The following is a 21,531-nucleotide window of genomic DNA, read 5'->3' on the forward strand; positions in this document are numbered from 1 at the left end:
AAAGATATGGTTCGACCATAGTTCAACCATTAGACATCGAAGGATGATCCTTCGATGTCCATGCTGATCGTTCGAGCTCCCTGTCATCGATAGATGATCCTTCGGACCATCTATCGAGTCCTTCGACCAGACCTGCTATGTATGGGTATAAATACCCATGCAGTGTGTTAGTGTTAGATAGAAGCACACAGACAAGAGTTAGAGAGCTTGAGAGCATTCTGCTGAAATCACACACACACACACTTGAGAGTTTACATCTTTGGTTTTGTAAACATTGTGCTTGTAACCGGAACCTTCATACGTATTAATACAGTGGTGTTAATCGGTGAACTTTGTGTGTTCTTGTGTTTGTTCTTACTTCATTCCGGTTTGCCTACTAGCTTGGATTCCGCACTCGCTAGTGGGTTAGTATAACAAGGTTTAGGTTTGTTCTCGATCCTCCGAGAAAAGGGACCTACAAGTTCGAACAACGCGCGAGTCCTGGATTGACTTAGTTATTTTTTTCTATGATTTACGTTTCGGTTTAATTTCTCTGCAACGAGCGTTCGTGATTCAAAGATTTTGCGTATGCTTTTCGCACGACGTTGTTTTTTTCGTTTTTATTTAATTTGTTTTTACGAGTTTTTCCGGTGTTGGTGGTCGCTGACAGTGGTATAGCATTGATACTACTTGACACAGTTTTATAACAACCGCTGCAACGCAGGGGCTTAATACTAGTATGTGAATAAAAAAGAGTTAATTACATAGTTAGTCCTTGTGGTTTGCACAAAATAACATACTTAGGTACTAATAGTTTAAAATCATCTTCTAGGGGTATTAACTTTTTATTTTGTAACGTTTGGATGTATTAACTTCTAGGGTATTAACATAGTTAGTCTCTGTGATTTGCATAAAATAACATACTTAGGTACTAATAGAATGTGATTTTAAACCTACAAATAATGTTAATACCTCAAACGTTACAAAATGAAAAATTAATACCCTAAAATGTGATTTTAAACAATTGATACCTGAGTATGTTACTTTGTACAAACCATAAGGACTAACTATGTAATTAACTCTTATACAGATAGCAATATCCTTTAGATATTATTGTGTGTACATTATTTTTTATTGTGGAAATCATTATTATACAATATATTCACGGATAAATAAGTCAGGATAATCTTGTCCATAACCCACAATGACCTAATCCACAAGAAACAAGCAAGAAATTTCCTTGTTTTCCACAAAAAACCCCATTCATTTCCAACCACGTTTCAATCACTACCTTCTCCACCAGTTTCTTGCGACCTTCATTGACAGCTGACCTAAAAGGCATACATACACGCACATACTTATTTACTTATTATAAAAGCCACAATCTCCATTCTCCAATTCTTCAAACTCATAAGCTTCTCTCAGTCTTACACTCTTACAACACTAAAGTTCCTATTCTTCACTTCCATAACATTTCATTTCACCAAAAAAAAAAATATTATCTTTAACTAGTAACCATGACCTTCATGATACCTGAATTCATCCAATACTTATTCTCCCAAATACTATTCAACATGATCATGTACATCCAAATAGGGTTTTTCTTGGGTGATTCCAACATTCAAGTTGAAAAGAAGCACCAACAACCCAAATTATCAAAAAGATCACCTTCATTTAAATACAGAAGCATGCATGGAAACGAAGTGGAGATGGTGATGGGGAACTTGGGGATTTTTTGCAATTCCAAAGGTGGGGACTTTCCGAAAAGAATAAATAGTGATGATCTTTTTAACATGTTTGAGCAAGAACATCCTAGATTGGATGAAGTGAAGGAAGCTTTTGATGTGTTTGATGAGAATAAAGATGGGTATATTGATGCAAGAGAGTTGAAGAGAGTTCTTTCTGCTTTGGGATTGACTGATAAAGTAGATATGGATGACTGCAAGAAGATGATTAGAGTGTTTGATGATAACAATGATGGTAGAATAGATTTTGGTGAGTTTGTGAAATTTATGGAAGGCACATTCTGTTGAATTAAATTCCTACCCATTCAGTACATACAAAACCGTAATAAAACGATTATTCTTTTCTTATAATTTCAAAATCTAACAAAAAAAAGTTCAACAAATACATTAAATGGGGGTGCCGTCCACAAACAAGTATTTGAGAGCTTCCTAACGACACTACTAGAAAACTGATAGGATACCTACGCCATTTTCCGTTGAAAATGCGTAGTAAACAATTCTTTCCGACAGATTTCCCACAAAAAGTAATGGTAGGCAAACCACTCGTGAGAAACATCACTACAATGCATTTCCCACAAAACGTCCCATTCATTTCCTCCAAAATTGTTTGTGGAGATTTTCCTACGCGTTTCACACGAATAATATTTTATTTCATTTCTTATGGATTTCCTTCAGAACTTATGATTTATGAGATTCCATTGTAGCCTAAACCTATACTTTGGTCATCTAAGAAACTGACTTGCATAATTAACTCAACAATGGAATCTGAGTTTGTAGCATTAGCAACAGCTGGCAAAGAAGCTTAGTGGCTAAGAAACTTGATTTATGAGATTTCATTGTAGCCTAAACCTATATCAAGAATATCTATTAAATATGATAGTGTTGCTACCTTGGCTAAGGCCTATAGCCAAGTGTATAATGGGAAGTCTAGACACTTAAGTCTTAGACACAACATGATTCGTGAGCTTATTGCATGGGGTGATTTCGATGGAGTTTGTGAGAACTCAACAGAATTAACCGACATTTAACCAAAGAGTTATCTAGAGATCTTGTGTATAAGGCGGCTGTAGGTAGAGGTGTACAAAAAAACCGGTTTTAGAACCGAACCAGTGGTTGTAGACTGGTTAGGGATTTTAATCTTCGAAACCGGTTATAAAAAACCGGTTTAAACCAGTAAAACCCTTTTTTTTTTGCATAAACCGGTAAAAAACTGACCCTAACCGGTTGGATCGGTTATTGTTTTGACTAAAAAAAACCGGTTAGTAACCGAAACTGGTTATAATAAAAACCGGTTTTTGATTTTGATGAAAAGAACCAGTTCGGTTAAAAACCAAACCGGTTATTAAAAAAAGCCGATTTGTACACTTCTAGCTGTAGGGATGTGATTAAAGTCCACATGAAATTTCTCGTGTTAAGATACCCAATTCGTACCTATATGAGCATGAAGTTTAGTCACTTTAAGAAGCTAGAACTTGGCTTTGATATGTTCATTGAAGGATAGGATACAGACTAGTAAAAATAGTGTCAAGAAAGAAAATAAGAGTATGTAAACTTGTGTGCATATTATCTTCAAGTATTCACTATGAATAGAAATGGTTCATCCTTAGCAACACTCCTATATTCGAACATTTGGAATATGTAATATACTAATGTGAAATTCAATCGTCACGATATTTCATTTATGCAGAAATTTGATTGGTGTGAATTTGTTTAAGTTAATAAAGGATTACGCTAGAATGGGAGAGGATTGTCAGATATTTAGTATAATTGGGACAAACTGGGTGACCAAAAGGAATTATAATATACATCGAACGAGTTAGGTAGTGCGGGAGTACACACTTGTTCGGGTGGTTATAACTCAAGTGTTCGGACGGCGCACCGAATGGTGTTTCAAGGGGGCACGCCCATTTGGCGAGGGTCCGGAGGTAGTGCCCCTAGAAGCAGGGTCCAAGGGGCGGCAGCCAAATGCGGTGTCTAAAGGGCATAGCCCCTGGAATTTAATTTCTGTGCCCTTTGGACACCAACAGGGGTTGCCGCCCTTTGGACATTATTTCCGAAAATTTTTATTTTGATTAAATTGCTTTATAAAAAATCTGTAGAAATTTAATTTTACAGAATTTGGATTATTTTCTAAATAAAAAATAAGGCATTTTGAGCCTTTTTATTAAAAATTAAAAGATAACTGCCAAAAGACAGTTACTAATCCCTAACCCAAAATTCGTATCAGTTTCTTGGTTACAATTCAACTGGTTCATACGATTTCACAAAAAAAAAAAAAACATGCCATTGTTCGATTTCTCAATCAAAGTTATATCCGATTTAATTATCGGGAGAACCATCAAAATAATTTCATCTGAAAGTGATTACATGCCTTTCTGATTATCCGTGTTTACAAAATTCTCCAACATTAAACGGTCACAATCATCACCAAAGTCTTCCCCTGATCCGCTGAGGCCTCACCGAGTTACAGTGAAAAAAGAAACCCTGGGGGTGGTATTATCTGTCGTGCCCGGGTCTATCCAACCCTTCCCCGGACTCGACTCCCTTGCCCCTAGGTGACTCATGTGGAACTTGAATAATTAACAAACTTTAACCCCGTTCTACGTTGTTCAATTGTTGTAGTTAAATTCACTGTCGAAGAAGAGTACTGCTCATTGAAGAAATTGGTTTGGATAATTTTATGTTTTGTGATTTATTTTATATTTCTGGTAATTCGTTTGTACACAATATTTTAGTACATTTTTCTACAGCCTTTAATAGTTACTTTCTAACTGAAAAAGGTTAATTTTTCCTACTGTTTTTTTCTTCATATTTCAGCGAATTGACTAAACTTGTTTGGCTGCTAACTTCGTAATGATTTTCACACATATAAAATGAAAATTATCATCACCCTTGACGTATGGTTTAAGTGTATTGGTAAACAATGTTGACCCATCTTTTAAGCTTTGACCATGATGAAGACCCCATCCATTCATTTTAAGTACTATATAAAATAAGAGGAGAGAGACACCAAATAAATACTGTAATTGATAACTAATCAACTTCTAACCTTCGCATAAATACAATTATACAAGGTTCAAGGTAGAATTCAACAAAGGTGTCTCTCCTATATCGTTTTTTTATATTATAAAATACAAGGTTCAAGGTAATATGGGTATATGAAATGTTATATTAGAAACACTAGGTTAAAACCCCGTGTATAATACGGATTGAATAAAATAAATATACTTAATAATGAAGATTAAAATATTATAAAACAGTTTTTATGATAAGATATTATTGAGTTTTTTAATTAAAATTTTAAATTTGAATCCGAAAGTAATATATTAGCAAACTTAATAAATAAACCGAAAGTTAATAACAAACCCAACCGTGAAATCAAACAGATGACCATTTTGATCGGTTTTACGGTTTTAATTGAATTATGAACATCCTTAGTAATAACTAATAAGGTTCTTTGTGTTTTTTTATAACGTAGTGTAATTAAGTTATTAAAATACTTTTTGAAAATAATGTAAAACCACAAAGTTTGAAACATATATTTTGTATTTATAAAGATATAAGTTAATTAGTTTTATTATATATCTAGAGTTTGAACTTGGGTTATAAACACGATTAAATTAGTATTTAGAGATAATGAATATACTATATATACTTTACATATTATAAAATCATAATTTCCTGCTTATCTCTTATTTATTAAATATTTCATTTCTTAAATATTTCTTTTATTATATCTTCTTATTAATAACTATTTAATATTTCATTGATCCAACTACGTGTCCCCATAGGTATAAAATCCGATAGAGAGTGAAATAAGAGGGGAAATAAAATCTTCAGCTCACTAAATTATAACATATGACGCAAAATGACGATGACGACGACAACAACAACAATAATTTATGCAGTTTGGTAGATATTTTGTAGGAACAGTCATGGTGGCGTTAGGCTATAAGCTGGTTATCTTTTATGTATATGGCTTATCACTTATTGTTGATGCATATTTGTGGATGCGACTCGGTTCGGTTCGACAACGTTACAAAGTGAAGACCGAGGTCAAGATATCCTGTTATCTTGACCCGGTACGACGTTTATTACGTATTAGATGTAAAACAGTTGCGCATGTGCTTCTGTTAGTTGTTTGTGTTACAAGTCTTGTTGTTTATATAACATTCTTCAAGTTTGTATGTCTGCAGCTATACCCACGAAAGACCATGGCAATATGAGTGTTCCCTAAGAACATGTGCATGCGAAGAACATCATTCGTCCTTCATGGTTCGCTGATTGTTGCCCGTGAAAGACCATCATCTTTCATGGTTTGGGTTGTTCATGGGTATGTCAACGAACAACCCACAATGTTTCATGGGTTTGATGTCTTTCATGGGACAATTTACTGGGCCTTAGGTATTTCGTAAGGTGCATGTGGCCCAATACCTTTTTCGTATAGTTACAGATGACTTTGGCTATAAAAGGACTTGTTTGACACAACTAGTGACAAGAGAGCACAGAGAGTCTGTCCAAACATTGTGTGTATGTGTTTGTACTTGTTCTCTTCATATTAATCAAGATAGTGAATTTTTGGTTACTTGTGTTTGTTATACTTTGCTTTGGTTGCATTCTTACGTGGATTCCGCACTCGTAAGTGTGTTGTATAAACAAGGAAGTAAGTTTCTTGATCCACCAAGTGGACCTACAAGTGGTATCAGAGCATTGACTCTCTTCCTTGTTAAAACCAAACTTTATCTTGTGTTTTTGAAATTTTTCTTGAAGGTTTTTCTGAAAGTTTATGTGTTTTTGAAAGTAAAATGGTTTAAAACGGTTGAAAAACTTGTTGTTTGCTTAAAATTTTTACGAAAACCTTGTTTAAATACATGGAGACATGTTAGTATAGGGTTTTTCTTAAAATTCTTTGCAAAATCTTGTTTCGCCATATTTTCCGGTGAGGTGTTTGGCTGGAAAACTCACCGGAATATTCCCTTTTGTTGAGAAATTAACTTTCAAATTTTTCTATAAGTTGATTTTCGTACATTTGCATTTTGACTATATATATTAGGATATCTACGAACCTTCTTTTCTTACTCAGAAACAAGATTCTCCTTAAAAAGGAAACCTTTCACCAACTTTTCAACGAAGAACCCATTTGCAGTGTTTCATTTTGGTGAAGAACCTTATTTTGTCCTATTCGGGCTTCACAAGTATCCACACTCACGAAACATTTAGTTTCACGAAAGATCCAGACATTCTTCATGGGTTGCAATTTTGAAAACTTTCATTCTCACGAAATACTTAACCCACGAAGCATAGATTTCGTCTGTTTTGGAATTGGGCTTCATCTTCACGAAACACATAGTTTTTCATCTGATCTGGTTTATCAATTGGGCCTATTCATCAAATCTTTATCTGGGCTTATTCTTACGTGGAGTGGAAAGTTGAATTGGGCCTTACGAAACTTAAGGTTCTTCATAGGTTTCTTAAGGCCCAACACACAATATTTTTCGTGGACTTATTTATCGGGCTGATTTTTCGTGGAGTTAAATCAACGAAACATTTGTTATTCGTGGTCTTGTATTTTTTGTGGTCCCTAGTCTTTTCACAGTAGCATCACAGTTGTTTCACAATTGTTTGTTTTCAATCAAATATGAGTACAAATCCTTGGGATTGGAGTGAAAGCTCGAGTACAAGTCAAGATCCTTCACAATGGATAAAATCTTTAATGCCTCAAAAACCGATTACCGCTAGTCAATGGGCATGTGTTGCTAATCAAAATTAGAGTATTCAAAACCTTCTCATAAGCAAGAATGAATCTGGAAGCAACAATCGTCCACCAAAGTTAAATCACATGAAGCGATTATACATCATGGAAAAGTCGCTTTCATACGTATGTTCTAGGTCAAAATACCGAGTTGTGGACATGCTTTACTACACCATACAATGAAGCTCTCGAAGAAGCAGGCTTCGATCCACTTACTTTGGCAGGAATGGTGGAAAGTGATAAGAAGGCTTATGATCTTGAGAAGAAGGCCTTTGCTATCCTTGCTAAAGCACTTCGTAAGGATATTTATCATCAATTCGCGTATTGTACCACTACAAAGAATTTGTGGGATGTCTTGGAAGCTAGAGGGGAAGGAAATGCAGCAACAAGAAAGATCCGTCGTGATCTTTTAAAGAAGGAGTTTGAAGGATTTTTGTTCATGGAAAATGAAACACTAAACGACATGGCTACCCGGTTCTATCATTTGCTTAGTGAGATGCACTCATACTATAACGACTCACACAAAAACATCCTAAACATGTTCCGTAAGTATAAACCCGGATCCTGATATAACAACTCTTATTAAAAATACTATTTCTTATTTTAATGTAACAAAAAGGAAACCCTAATTGAGAAACCCAAGTAATTCTACATTAACCCTAAAATTTTCAGAACAATCGGAATCAGGATCAGGGCCCCTAAAACTCAGGGGGGGTAAACCCTAGTCGGTAATATCCTTACAGTTTGCTGTAGGAATTGAATTACGTCGAAATCTGACTCACCAAAGCTATAAAAGACACGCACATACTCTACCCTAGAAGTGACCTGTCGCGCCACGCGACAGGAATAAGAGGACCCCCCCGCGTGGCGCGAGGGGGACGGTTTTCCAGCTATAAATAGAGGACTTTGGGACTGGCTTCTGTGCGTTGGTTCGACGAAGAAATTCGCTTCAGGCACCGATTTCTATTCTGTTTATCACAATTAACACACACGGATCACTAATCGACGCCGCAATCAGGGTATTAGCACAATCGCTGCTACGATTCATTTTCCGACGATCAATATATCCAATGGATGTTTAAGTGCCGCCCACATTAGGGTTATACTTTGTCGTTCGTCGTTAATTCGATGGATGAAGTATCGCACTTTGTCGTTCGTTGTGAGAATTTGATCTCGTGAGTTATCGTAAATGCTGGATTGATTACTAACCCAGAATTGTGTGCTTGTTATTAAACTTAGGATAAAAAGGCTAATCAGTAGGCTAGGCTCTGCCTGTATAAATCTGCAATATATCAAGGCTTATCTGTAGACTAAACTTTAGCCGTATGAATCTGCATGATTATATGTGAGTCATTCTCTTTTTATCAAATGTTTTACAATACTCCAAATTACTTTCAAGAGTTATAATTACAGGGACTAAGTCGTGGATATCTTGAATTATTGGCTAGTGGGGTATTGTGCACATTACTAATTTTCTCCCAGTTAGGTTCATTGACCTACTTGGGATAATCACTGTTAGGTTCATTGACCTACAGGGATAATCATCACTATTTAGGTTCACTGATCTAATAGTGGTATGACCATTGTCACCATTGTGACAGAAAGCCAGATAAATAAAAGATATAAACCATTGTAATCGCTCTTATGTTGTAATTAATAACTACGCATCATTTTATGTAAATCGAATGATTCACTCAGTATTTCCCGCTGACAAAACCTTTTTAAAACGCGTTTCAGGTTTACAATAGATTGGAGTAAGGATTGGATCCGACACTGAAGGACTTCAAGAAGTGGCTTATTTTATTAATTAAATCAACTTAAGAAATATTGTTTTTGGGTTTATCCCGTATTAAAAGCTATCTTTGTAAAACATGGAATTTATTCCATCTATTTAAATAAAAATCCGGTGTTTCTAAAACTCTGATAATTTTCCTAACTCACGGTCCTGATGAAATTTCCGCTGCAATGTTTTTAAAATAATCACCGGTACCACTTGACTGCTCGCGACTTCCGATTCCGGCCAGGATGGGGTCGGGGGTCGTGACAGAAGGTGGTATCAGAGCTAAGCCACTGCTTTAAGCCTATAAGTGTTGTGATAATAATACTTAAGCTTAAATAAAAGAGTTAGGAGATTGCTATTAACTGGTAGCACATCTGATAGCATTTAGACTTGAACATAAGAAAAGATGCCTTAGTATAAACTAAGCCACTTGTTTAGAGCAAGTAGGTGTTATAATAATAATACCTAAGCTTAAACGAAAAATTAGAAACTTAATATTATCTGATAACACTTTGAATGATATTTAGACTCGAACTTAAGAATTTTGCCTTAAAATAAACTTTAAGGTAAATTACTTATATAAGTACAATATTGGTATTCCATAAAAATAACGACTAGCAAGCAATAGCATTTAATTGCTATTTGATATTACTTGGTCAAGAATAAAAATATATTATGGAAATATAAATTTCTTTGATTCTGGATAAAAGCCCTAATAAAAAGAGGCACTTTTTTTGAAAAGATACTGTTTATGGGAAATAGGAAATTCTCTCCGGCAAACCTGGGTATAGAGTAGCAGACTCTCTAGCTTGTCCGGATATACTGAAGTTACCTCTCCGGCAAGAACCGGGTAAGAAGGTAATTAATATGTCAGCAAGTGACAAGATTTCCCTAAAATAGTATCATGATCTGATATCTGACTGGTTTTTGAAAATATGAAATTGTTAAATACATTGACCTGATAAATGGAATGTTTATTTCCGCATGTGAAATATATGATTATATAGATATATATATCTATAAGGAATTCCAAAAGTCAATTTGGAATAAAGCACAAGCTTCTGTGTCTAGATTTCTTTATCAGGAATTTCTTTTCCAAAAGCAAACATTATTTCATTTGATTATCTGCCTAGTAACTTAAGCGACAATAATAACAATAGAAACCCATTAAGTTGGGATACCATTGAAAGTGAAAAGAATTTCTAAAGCATTACCATAAACTACTAACGCAAGTAAGAAGCATATAAAGTTGTGATAAGATACAAGAAAACACATGAAACTTAAAACGTCCATAGTCGTTGAAATATATCACACATAATTTCCAAGGCAAAGACCTTTGGAAAATAAATTGGGCAAGATGACACCAATGTTAATTCCGTCAAATAGAAGAACTACTAATTAAAAGGAAGCACTCTATCACGCAACCTGAATCTCGTTGAGGTACGTTATAATAAGTTTTCACACTATTAGTGCACAGACTAATCAGAGTCATAATTTTTATCACTACAAAAGGAGTCACATACTTTTGCAAATTCCCTATTTCATTATTCAATATTCCCTGATAATGTCACTTAACAACAGTTATCACACGAAATTCCGGATAGAAGTTCCTATACTTCTTTCGTTGAAATTTTGACTTTTGCATATAATAAATTAACTTTCGTGTTTCTACTTCCCAATTTGTCATCGTACCAGGAGGATTTATTTCATAGTAGCGAATATTGATTCATTTCATTTCTTAGTAAATCCTCACATGCACCGTTTGTTGTGCATATGATTCGTTTAAATTCTGAATTCCACTGGAGGGCTTCATTCTAACTTATCGTTTTATCCAAACTCAAATATCCTTTAGTTAGACTGGATTTTGGCACGGTGAACTGCATTATTGCTAAACAATGATTCTTAATATCGAGTCAATAAATTTTTGAAAAAATAAAAAAACTCAATTTTCTTTGGCATCCATGGTTTCTGTTATGACCATGTCCGAACTTTCTTATTTAAAATCGTTTTATTTAAACCGAGTTCAATTGTTGGAACTTGCTCGCATTACATATTCAATTCAAAGTTCCATATGATGAATTAAAACCATCATATTCAAAATAATCCTAACAAGCATTTCAATTCTCTTGAACTATAACATGCTTGTGTGATCCTCGATTTCACTAAATCATTTCTGTGAACACAAACACTTTGTGGTAATATTTTCACAAAATCTGAAGATTGCGCTAATCTCGGATTTAATTATTTATATTAAATCCACTTTGTTTCTATACAAGTAATCTTAAAACAATCATGTGCTCAGATAATGATATTCAAATTTATATTTCGGTATATCTCTTAATAATTATTACATATATCAATCAAACCTTTCATAATATTTATTGCTCTATCATCATTGATCGAAAAACAGTATATATGAATTTAATTGATTATATATGGAATTACCTAATTTACAAATATAGTATTACTATATTTTAAACCATTGAGGTGAAGAAATTATATTTGAGGTATACTTTTATTTAAAATTATTGTTTAGTTATTTATTATTGATAAATTTTATTAATAGTAGTAGTATTAAGATTATTTTTAAATACTAGGGTTATTATCAAAGGCAGATATTGGATAGCCTAGCCTTAGTTAGGCATGGACTGATCACCTATGCTTAAACAAGGCAGCACTAACCAATATTCACCATGATAAAGACTAGTTAAAATATATAAATTTAGTCATCATACTTAGTAAAATTTAATTATATATATATGAAAATATACTTTGGAGAAGACATACTTTCATAAAATAAAAGGGACAAATAAAAATATTATAAATAATAGTGATTTCTTTTACAAAATATACTAAAATATTTTGTAACTTCATTACGGAATTTTGTAATATATATATTACATAGAAAAAAATAAGTTATTTATATCTATTATGTATATTAAAACAATACATTTTGGTGCCACATGGCATAAGCTTAAACCATTCATTGCCACCTGGCATTCTATCATTCATTATTGAATGAATTTGAGCGGTAAACCACAAGCGCTTTTTTTTCCTTCTCACATTCCAAACCTAGACGTATCTTCCTCCACACACATCATTCTTACGCTCCTCTTCACGCCATTGCTTCTTCTTCTTCATCCCTTTTTTCCATTTTCTTTCATCCGTCTCACAATCTCATAATGAAATTGTAGTCCTGTTACCGATAATGAGATCAATCTCCTTCACGGATCTGTTTCTCTCCTCTTCGTCTCCTCTCATCACCTATTCTGTTCTAACCCTAAAATTGATGGGTTTTTGTTGAAGATTGAAGCACGTCTTCCTTCTTCTTCATTGCTATACTATTCAGGCGATACCATTGATGGCACCGTCAGAAGTCGGCTTAAATATCTCTCGGTTATAAAAGGATAATTTCGTACACAGAAAAATTAAAGAAATCAAAAGCCGAGTGGACTCCGTGAGTCATCAGCCTTCGATATTGATTCTTTGTTCCCCCTTTTATCAACCACAAACCCTAACAATTCATCTGCTTTTTTGATCGCTGATTGTTTTCGTTCGTGTCATATCCTACCAATCTCAGGTACTTTATTAAGATCATCATTCTGATTACTTACTTTATGATTTCCAGCAATTGTTATGCTTCGCGTTTTTCAATTATATAGTTTGGATTGATCGTTTACGTGTTTTGGCTTTGATTTTTCGTGATTTTGTTCGTCTGCTAGGGTTTTCTGGTGTTGATTGATCTGTGTTGTAACTGTATTATAGTTGGATTGGTATAATATAAGATATCTTGAAGGATGAGTTGTCATTTCGGTAATGCGGCTTAACATTATACGATGAGTAATTAAACAAGTTTGTGTTGTTTGGTATTTGAATCTTAGTTGTTTCGTAATCTCATGTCACTTGGTGCAATCGAGCAGCGTGTACAGGTGTATTTTTCATGTTTCTTTGTTTTATGGGTTCTTGACTTTGGAACAATCGGTTTGACCAGTTTTACGGATTTATTGGTTTCACCAAATTCACAATATCAACATTCAGTATTTGTATTTTCTAATCTTAAGAAGGCGATATAACATTCAGTCATCATGGGCTTTGTTAAAGTTATGTCGTTTTCTTTACAAAAAGAAGTATATGAATGTTCATATTGTTTGTCGCTTGATATTTTTGAAATTTGGTAGGTTGATCAGCTTAATGTTTATGTTGTTAAGGAGTTGCTTTCTTGATCTATCTGTCATTGTTATTTGTGGATTAAAGGGCTGTCATGGAGTGTGCCTTGGCCGAAATTGGCGTTTATCTTGAATCTTACAATTGATCTTAATCTTTGTTCGAGGTGTTTGCAGTGTTAGACGTACATGTGAATTGTATTGGAAGAACTCATCTGTGACGGTAATCTTAAGGGTAAACCCTTTTAATCTATATTAATTTTAATTTTTAGTGTACGTCAACTAATTTGGGTGAAAAGGTTTTAACTGCTTATGGCTGAGAGTCATACATTCAGTCTATGTGATCTTTAAATTTTAAATATATGATCCATTATGTATCTGATTTGGGTTATTTCGTATGCTAAACTTTACTAAAAATATATGATCCATTATGTATGACTAATGGATTATACTAGGTGGTTTCGAATCTGCAAGTGTTTGTTGTCTGTTTGTGAGAATGTGATAGCTTTTTAAGTGCCTGAAAGTGTTTGTGTGAATGCTTGATTGAGATCAATTGGCAAATTTAGATTGGTGTATTTGTTTTATTCTTTTATCAGTAAACTATATCTATCTTACACATTTAGTTGTGTCATTTTAATTTTAATTTTTCATCTATGTTAGCTTTTAAGTATCTATAATGTCTGTTTGCAAAAGATACTCTAATGTTTGTTTGTTGACTGTCTTGAGAGACCATTGGATTTGGTTTTGGGTTTTTTTCCCCTGTTTCTTTGCTTGCCACATTTATTCAATCTATGTGTGGCTGGTTATTCTGAGAAGAAACGAGGTTATTGTTTGATCGGCCTAGGTTACTGTTTGATACAGTTTGCACCTTAACCCCGTTATGATAGTTTTAATGTGCGTATATAGGGTTAAACGTGTGATTTAGTGTGTTAATGAGGTTTTATTTTCTGTAATTTTAGGAGATTTATATATATGTCATACAAACAGATGCCCGATTAGTTCAGAAGCCGAGAGGCAACGAATAATTCATTATCTGGAGGCAGCTTTCAAAAGACGAGTTTCGGAGGTATAAAACCGCAATAATTGATGACATTCTTAGATTGAATAAATGATTACATATTTCTTTGGTGACGTTGATGTTATGAAGTCTGTTTTGGTGGGCCATGATCGCGGTGTTTATTGGGCTTCGTTTCATTCCACTCTTCCGCTTATTGTCTCTGATGTTCATGACCACCAAGTTAAGATCTGGAGAATGAATGGTAAGATTTTGTTTCTTTGGGTTTTTACATAATAGCATTTTAATTACTCAAATACATAAGCGTGGCAGTGACCCCTAAACACATTGAGGGTTTTTCTTGAGATAATGCTACATATCTTGGCTGGGCCCATGTAAACGATTAGTTAAAGAACTAGAAAATCGAAAGGTCGGATTTGGTCATTTGCTTCCTTACTATTTCACTTAAACTGATTTGGTAATAGAGTGTATTTGGTGATTTGACAATTTGCTTACAAATGATTTGGTAAGAAACTGAGTTGGTGATACAAATTTTGTGATTTTCTTAAAACTGAGTATTAGGCGTTGAAGACTTAATGCTGGCATATTTTGGGGGTCTTCTTGACATCTACAACGACAATGACCCGTGTTCAGCTATAGGCAAAAAAATATGGACAACAATAAACTACACCACTCTGTTGGGAATAATGTGTTAACAACCCTTTGGTTTGTTTATAATAGGTTGCCAAATGTGGTTTTTATATTTACATATTATTCGTTAAATTTGAAATGTAATTGAAGAAATATTAAAGGGTTTTGTTTTAATGGACAGTGATGTAATTTGAAATGTAATTAGACCTTTTGAAGTTGGAATAGTCAAGGGTATGGGTGGACACAATGGCAAGTATCAAGAATAGTTAAGCTTATGGGTTGATGTAATTCTTGAGGCTTCCCTTTCTTTCAAGAATCTGGTTCAGGTTTTCAAAAAATCAGAACCCAAAAGGTCGAAACTTAAGACGGGTGGTTTGAATTCTCCTGGGTCAATCGTCTTTGTTTCACCTCGACCCGTTAGGAAACTCAATGCTGCTGTGACAATAGTTCCAAAGATATACCAAAGTTATCGAACACGAAGAAATTTAGCGGAGTGTATTGTTGTTATGGAGGTTATATGGTTAGTTTACAGCAATTTAAATAATAGGTTGATTCGTTTGACTAAAAAGTAAAAAGTCAAAGTTGATGTTTTTTTCTTCTAAAATTTGGCTGATGTGTTTTAGGTGGAAGGCTTTGGACTTTACATCTTGGATCGGACTTCGGTTATGTCACAAGTGAAGGAAAGGACTAGAGATGAGCATTTGATACTTGGTTCCGGTATCAAATTTCCCGTATCCAATTTTTTTGGTACTCACTTCTTGGCGTTTTTGGTACCGGTATATTCGAGTCGGTACGGTAGCAGTATTTTACTGAATTTTACATACAAATATTGGTACAGGTACCGTACCGAACATTTTCGGCACCGGTACCTATATTTGGCAATTTTTGATACCCATATCATATTTGGCGATTTCGGTGTATCTAAAGATTGGTATAGTTCATACATGGGCTTCAACGCCAGTAGATATTATATGTTTGTGTTAAGCCACCCGCGAAACTCGCGGGATCTTAAACTAGTAGTATAGTAAAATACTTAAAAGCAGTAACCATTTACATATAAGTAAAAATGTGTAACAAATAATATATATTACATAGTATTTATATTTGATATGTAAAATACGGTTCAGACAGGAATACAAATAATATATATTACATTTGCTTTATAAATATAATATAATGATTAGTAATACCAAAACAACTTGTTCTTATTTTATTTCAATCTCTAAGACATAATATGAAAAATATAGTCACTAACAATGTAATATTACATTATTTCACAATTAAAACAATTTGGAACTCTAAACAAAGATACACTAACTTAAATTACTCCTCTCAAGCACATTGATTTTCTCATATCAAAATATTTGACAAATCATTTTTCATACTTTTATTTCATTTTGAATCTGTCAATTCTAAGTCTTCCTCAGTTGCCAATCAAAGTAAGCTTTCTTTTGACAAAGAATTTTATTGATTTTAAACGTCCTTCCCATTCATTTGATCCTATATCTTTTGGCTTGCTCTGAAAAGCATATCATTTCATTTCATTTGTTTGTCATCGAATTCTTGAACTAATTCCGTTGACTCAATGAATCCTACTTATGATACAACTCATATTCACAAAATTCGATATTTTAAATTCTGTGTCATATACCCTAATATTATTTTTATTAACTAAAAAGATGACATAAATCTAAAAGAAATATCATAACCCAAATACACTTGGAAGCTGGAACCTGAGATGAAGAAAAAGTATTCCTACTTATTCAGTAAATCTCGAGGACGAGATTTTTATTAAGGTGGGGAGAATGTAACGACTCACACAAAAACATCCTAAACATGTTCCGTAAGTATAAACCCGGACCCTGATATAACAACTCTTATTAAAAATACTATTTCTTATTTTAATGTAACAAAAAGGAAACCCTAATTGAGAAACCCAAGTAATTCTACATTAACCCTAAAATTTTCAGAACAATCGGAATCAGGATCAGGGCCCCTAAAACTCAGTGGGGGTAAACCCTAGTCGGTAATATCCTTACAGTTTGCTGTAGGAATTGAATTACGTCGAAATCTGACTCACCAAAGCTATAAAAGACACGCACATACTCTACCCTAGAAGTGACCCGTCGCGCCACGCGACAGGAATAAGAGGACCCCTCGCGTGGCGCGAGGGGGACGGTTTTCCAGCTATAAATAGAGGACTTTGGGACTGGCTTCTGTGCATTGGTTCGACGAAGAAATTCGCTTCAGGCACCGATTTCTGTTCTGTTTATCACAATTAACACACACGGATCACTAATCGACGCCGCAATCAGGGTATTAGCACAATCGCTGCTACGATTCATTTTCCGACGATCAATATATCCAATCGATGTTTAAGTGCCGCCCACATTAGGGTTATACTTTGTCGTTCGTCGTTAATTCGATGGATGAAGTATCGCACTTTGTCGTTCGTTGTGAGAATTTGATCTCGTGAGTTATCGTAAATGCTGGATTGATTACTAACCCAGAATTGTGTGCTTGTTATTAAACTTAGGATAAAAGGCTAATCAGTAGGCTAGGCTCTGCCTGTATAAATCTGCAATATATCAAGGCTTATCCGTAGACTAAACTTTGGCCGTATGAATCTGCATGATTATATGTGAGTCATTCTCTTTTTATCAAATGTTTTACAATACTCCAAATTACTTTCAAGAGTTATAATTACAGGGACTAAGTCGTGGATATCTTGAATTATTGGCTAGTGGGGTATTGTGCACATTACTAATTTTCTCCCAGTTAGGTTCATTGACCTACTTGGGATAATCACTGTTAGGTTCATTGACCTACAGGGATAATCATCGCTATTTAGGTTCATTGATCTAATAGTGGTATGACCATTGTCACCATTGTGACAGAAAGCCAGATAAATAAAAGATATAAACCATTGTAATCGCTCTTATGTTGTAATTAATAACTACGCATCATTTTATGTAAATCGAATGATTCACTAAGTATTTCCCGCTGACAAAACCTTTTTAAAACGCGTTTCAGGTAATTACAATAGATTGGAGTAAGGATTGGATCCGACACTGAAGGACTTCAAGAAGTGGCTTATTTTATTAATTAAATCAACTTAAGAAATATTGTTTTTGGGTTTATCCTGTATTAAAAGCTATCTTTGTAAAACATGGAATTTATTCCATCTATTTAAATAAAAATCCGGTGTTTCTAAAACTCTGATAATTTTCCTAACTCACGGTCCTGATGAAATTTCCGCTGCAATGTTTTTAAAATAATCACCGGTACCACTTGACTGCTCGCGACTTCCGATTCCGGCCAGGATGGGGTCGGGGGTCGTGACACATACATGGTTAACGCATCACAACAGGAGATTGTTATGCGTTTTGCTGTTACCACCTAAATGGAGTCAATTCATTGAGTTGCTAAAGCATACCGGTGTTTTAGATAGGTTTTGTATTTATGAATTCGTTCAAAAGCTTGAGAACAAGAATGAAGAAGAAATTCGAAAGGTAAAACGAATTCCAGTTCCACAAAACCCAGAGATGTACTTTGGAGGTATTAACACCACTGTTAGTACCAATCAGCAACTGAAGCTTCAAACAACATTTGTGTCAAATACAAATCCTTTTCTACCACCACCAAAACCACAAACCCAACAACAAGCTTCTCAACAAGCTTGTTATAGTAACAACAACACCACTCCATCTTCAAACCCTAACACCGTCAGACTTGATACCTCAAACTTTACTAAATTCAGTGTGGAAGTTGCCCGGGAACATATGGAACTTCTAAACACAATGGTAAGTGCTTATTGTGGAATAGTTGCTGGTCAAATTGGAAACATTAATTTGACAGATGACGACTATCAACAAATAGACAAGGATGAGATGGAGCTGATGGATATAAAATGGGCGTTTGCAAGTGCGGTGAGAAGAGCAAAGGATTACATGCGTAGAACTGGAAGAACAAATTGGAGAGTAAACGGGATACAAAGCATGGTTTTGATAAAGATACTGTTACATGCTTCAACTGTGGTGAGAAAGGTCATTTCAAAGGAGAATGCACTCGACCTAGCAAACAAGGAAATCAAAATCCTTTCCGAAATCAATCAAGCTCATCCAACACAAATCAAGTCAACAATGAAAGGAGTATTGTAGCAGTTAACAACACAAGCAACTCAAACCAGTCTGGGCCTTCAAACTCAAACAGAGCCTTAGTAGTTCAAGCAGATGAAGGATGTGATTGGTCAGTTCAACTGGGAAATGGAGGAAATGGAGGAACCGCTTGTTATGCTAAGATCATTAATCACATAAAACATGTCCACAGAGAGGAATTTTCTGAAGGTGATGATAATTTTGGGTATAGCGGTAGTTCTGATGAGGAAAGCTCAAGTGTGGGTGATTATGGTTCGGATTCGGATGTAAAGGAAGGAATTGATGCTGAGGTTGGTAGTTTGCTAAAAGAAGCTGAGGAGCTGAAAAGCCAGAAATATGTGTTGATAAGGAAAGCTGAAGTTGTATCCAAAGAAATGGAAATTTTTTTCATCGAGGATGGATCTTCTTCTTATCAAACTGCCTTTATGGCTAATGTTGGGGCTTCGACAAGTCAGGTACAAACCGACACTCCTAGTATATGCAATGATTGTGCAGATTTAAAACATAAGTTTGAAATAGTTAATAGTCACAATCAAAGGTTGGTAGTTGATCTTTCTAAAGGCAAGGAGGCAAGTCTGGCATTAAATCGAAATGAAAAAGAATTCAAATCTGTAATTGAAACTCTTAAGAAAAGTGTTTCTGAGTTAACAAAACAGTTTTGAACAAATAAACGGGTATTAATAACTACATTTATATCATTGAGGAAACAAAAACGAAGTAAGCCATTGCCAAATGCGAGCATGATGCAATCAAGCTCAAATTGGAGAGTTATTCTAACTCCCGATATGTGCTAGATCACATCATAGAAGTTCAAAAGCTCAAGGGGGATGTCCAATGCATTGGTTATAATTCATGTCAACTACCTTTGAGACACAATTATACCAAATTACCTGACGAGGAGGAAATGCCACGCTTTGAACCATCTGTACCTCTTAATCCCGAAGAGTTTGCAGCAGGATTAGGGTTCAAACCAGACGTTTCCTTAGAGGAATCTAAAACGACAGAAAAGTCATCATCTGTTACGGAACAAATTCCTCCCGTAGTTGAGGATTATGATTCGTCAGATGATGAATCAAATGTATCTGGTCAAGATCAAACTCTTGACACGAAGAAAGGACTAGAAATTCCAATTGAGAATCATATCTTACGTGATCCTCCTACTCCTGTTGTGCAATCTGTCGAGGAACCTGTTTTTTAACATTTAAAAGCAATAATGTGTTGTATACCTTGATTGGTGATGATAAAATTTACTCAAACAAGGATTTCCCAATAAAAAATGTCAATCCATCCTTGATTAATAAAGTTTTGGAAGATTCTACTAGTAAGTTTTTGGGTAAGTCGAACCGAGAGTTGTAGTAACTCAGTGTGATCCTATTCCAAAATCCAAAGTTAGAAAGCAATACGGGAATCAAAAATTACCAACCAAGAGACAACCAATCGCTTCTAAAAGTACACAATAGGAAAAACAAGCTCGAAAACCTAAGGTTACGCAACCAAGGGTTGAAGCAAAATGAGCTCGGAACAAGAAAAAGGTAAAGGATGTTAAATTTGTAGCCTCAAACGGTACGGATAAAATTGAAACTTTTGAAAACAAATCAAATACAGATTTTGTCCAACAAGTCAAGATTTTGAAACGTAACAGTGATAACAATTACACCCAACACACAAATGGGTGTGATGATGGAACAAGTACCTCAAGGCCAAACTTTGACATCGGGTCATCAAACCAAATCTCCTATATTCGTTGAAAGGAGATCATGTTTTAAATGTGGGGAGTTTGGTCACATAATTAAAACTTGTACAAACCCTCCAAAACCAAAGTTTGTTGAAAATGCCCCTCTTGAAAAGGATTACCAACGTTGTTCTGTGTCACCTAAACAAGACAAGCATACTGTTAAGAAACAAGAAGCAAAACAAAGACGCCAAAATGTCAAGGTAATCGAGAAGGCTTTAAAACCTGATGTTGTAGAAAAGGAACCAAGTTCGTCAAGCTCGTTAAAACCAGAAATGTCTAAATCTGTAAATAACAATCAATCTGGCAAACGTCAACAATCTTGGAAACCAAAAACCAGTACTGTTTCAGGGGGAGGCACACCATTTCCAAAACATCAAGAAATAGAAATCACATTTCGTGATGATAAGGGTCGACCTAAGTCTATGAAGGCTTGGGTCCCTCTCTCCAACTAATCTCTGAATGAGTGTGCAGGATGTTCCAGGAGGAACTATTGATAGTCTTAGGATTGTTGATAGTGGAGTGTCCATGTACAAGATCGGGGACATAAGGCTCTGAAACATAGTTACTTCTTGGAG

General features: G+C 34.8%; 2 protein-coding genes and 1 long non-coding RNA gene across 3 annotated transcripts; all 3 read left to right on the plus strand.

Moving 5' to 3' along the window:
- Positions 1–1,311: 1,311 nt before the first annotated feature.
- On the plus strand, positions 1,312–2,075 carry LOC110911069 (probable calcium-binding protein CML46). Its single transcript, XM_022155643.2, has one exon. It carries the CDS (start codon positions 1,497–1,499, stop codon positions 2,010–2,012), a length of 516 nt encoding a protein of 171 aa, XP_022011335.1. The 5' UTR covers positions 1,312–1,496; the 3' UTR covers positions 2,013–2,075.
- A 5,627-nt stretch (positions 2,076–7,702) lies between these two features.
- Positions 7,703–8,044, plus strand: LOC110913455. Its single transcript, XM_022158285.1, has one exon. It carries the CDS (start codon positions 7,703–7,705, stop codon positions 8,042–8,044), a length of 342 nt encoding a protein of 113 aa, XP_022013977.1.
- Positions 8,045–15,310: 7,266 nt separating this feature from the next.
- Positions 15,311–16,083, plus strand: LOC110909490. The gene is made up of 2 exons (XR_002575401.2): positions 15,311–15,584; positions 15,688–16,083. It is a non-coding gene; the product is annotated as an uncharacterized LOC110909490 (long non-coding RNA).
- The last annotated feature ends 5,448 nt before the right edge of the window (positions 16,084–21,531 follow it).

This window comes from Helianthus annuus, chromosome 15 (genome assembly GCF_002127325.2).
Source record: "Helianthus annuus cultivar XRQ/B chromosome 15, HanXRQr2.0-SUNRISE, whole genome shotgun sequence".
Classification (NCBI taxonomy): domain Eukaryota; kingdom Viridiplantae; phylum Streptophyta; class Magnoliopsida; order Asterales; family Asteraceae; genus Helianthus; species Helianthus annuus.

Coding starts and splice junctions, on each gene's coding strand:
- LOC110911069 (XM_022155643.2), top strand. CDS start 1,497: ATGACCTTCATGATACCTGAATTCATCCAATACTTATTCTCCCAAATA.
- LOC110913455 (XM_022158285.1), top strand. CDS start 7,703: ATGGTGGAAAGTGATAAGAAGGCTTATGATCTTGAGAAGAAGGCCTTT.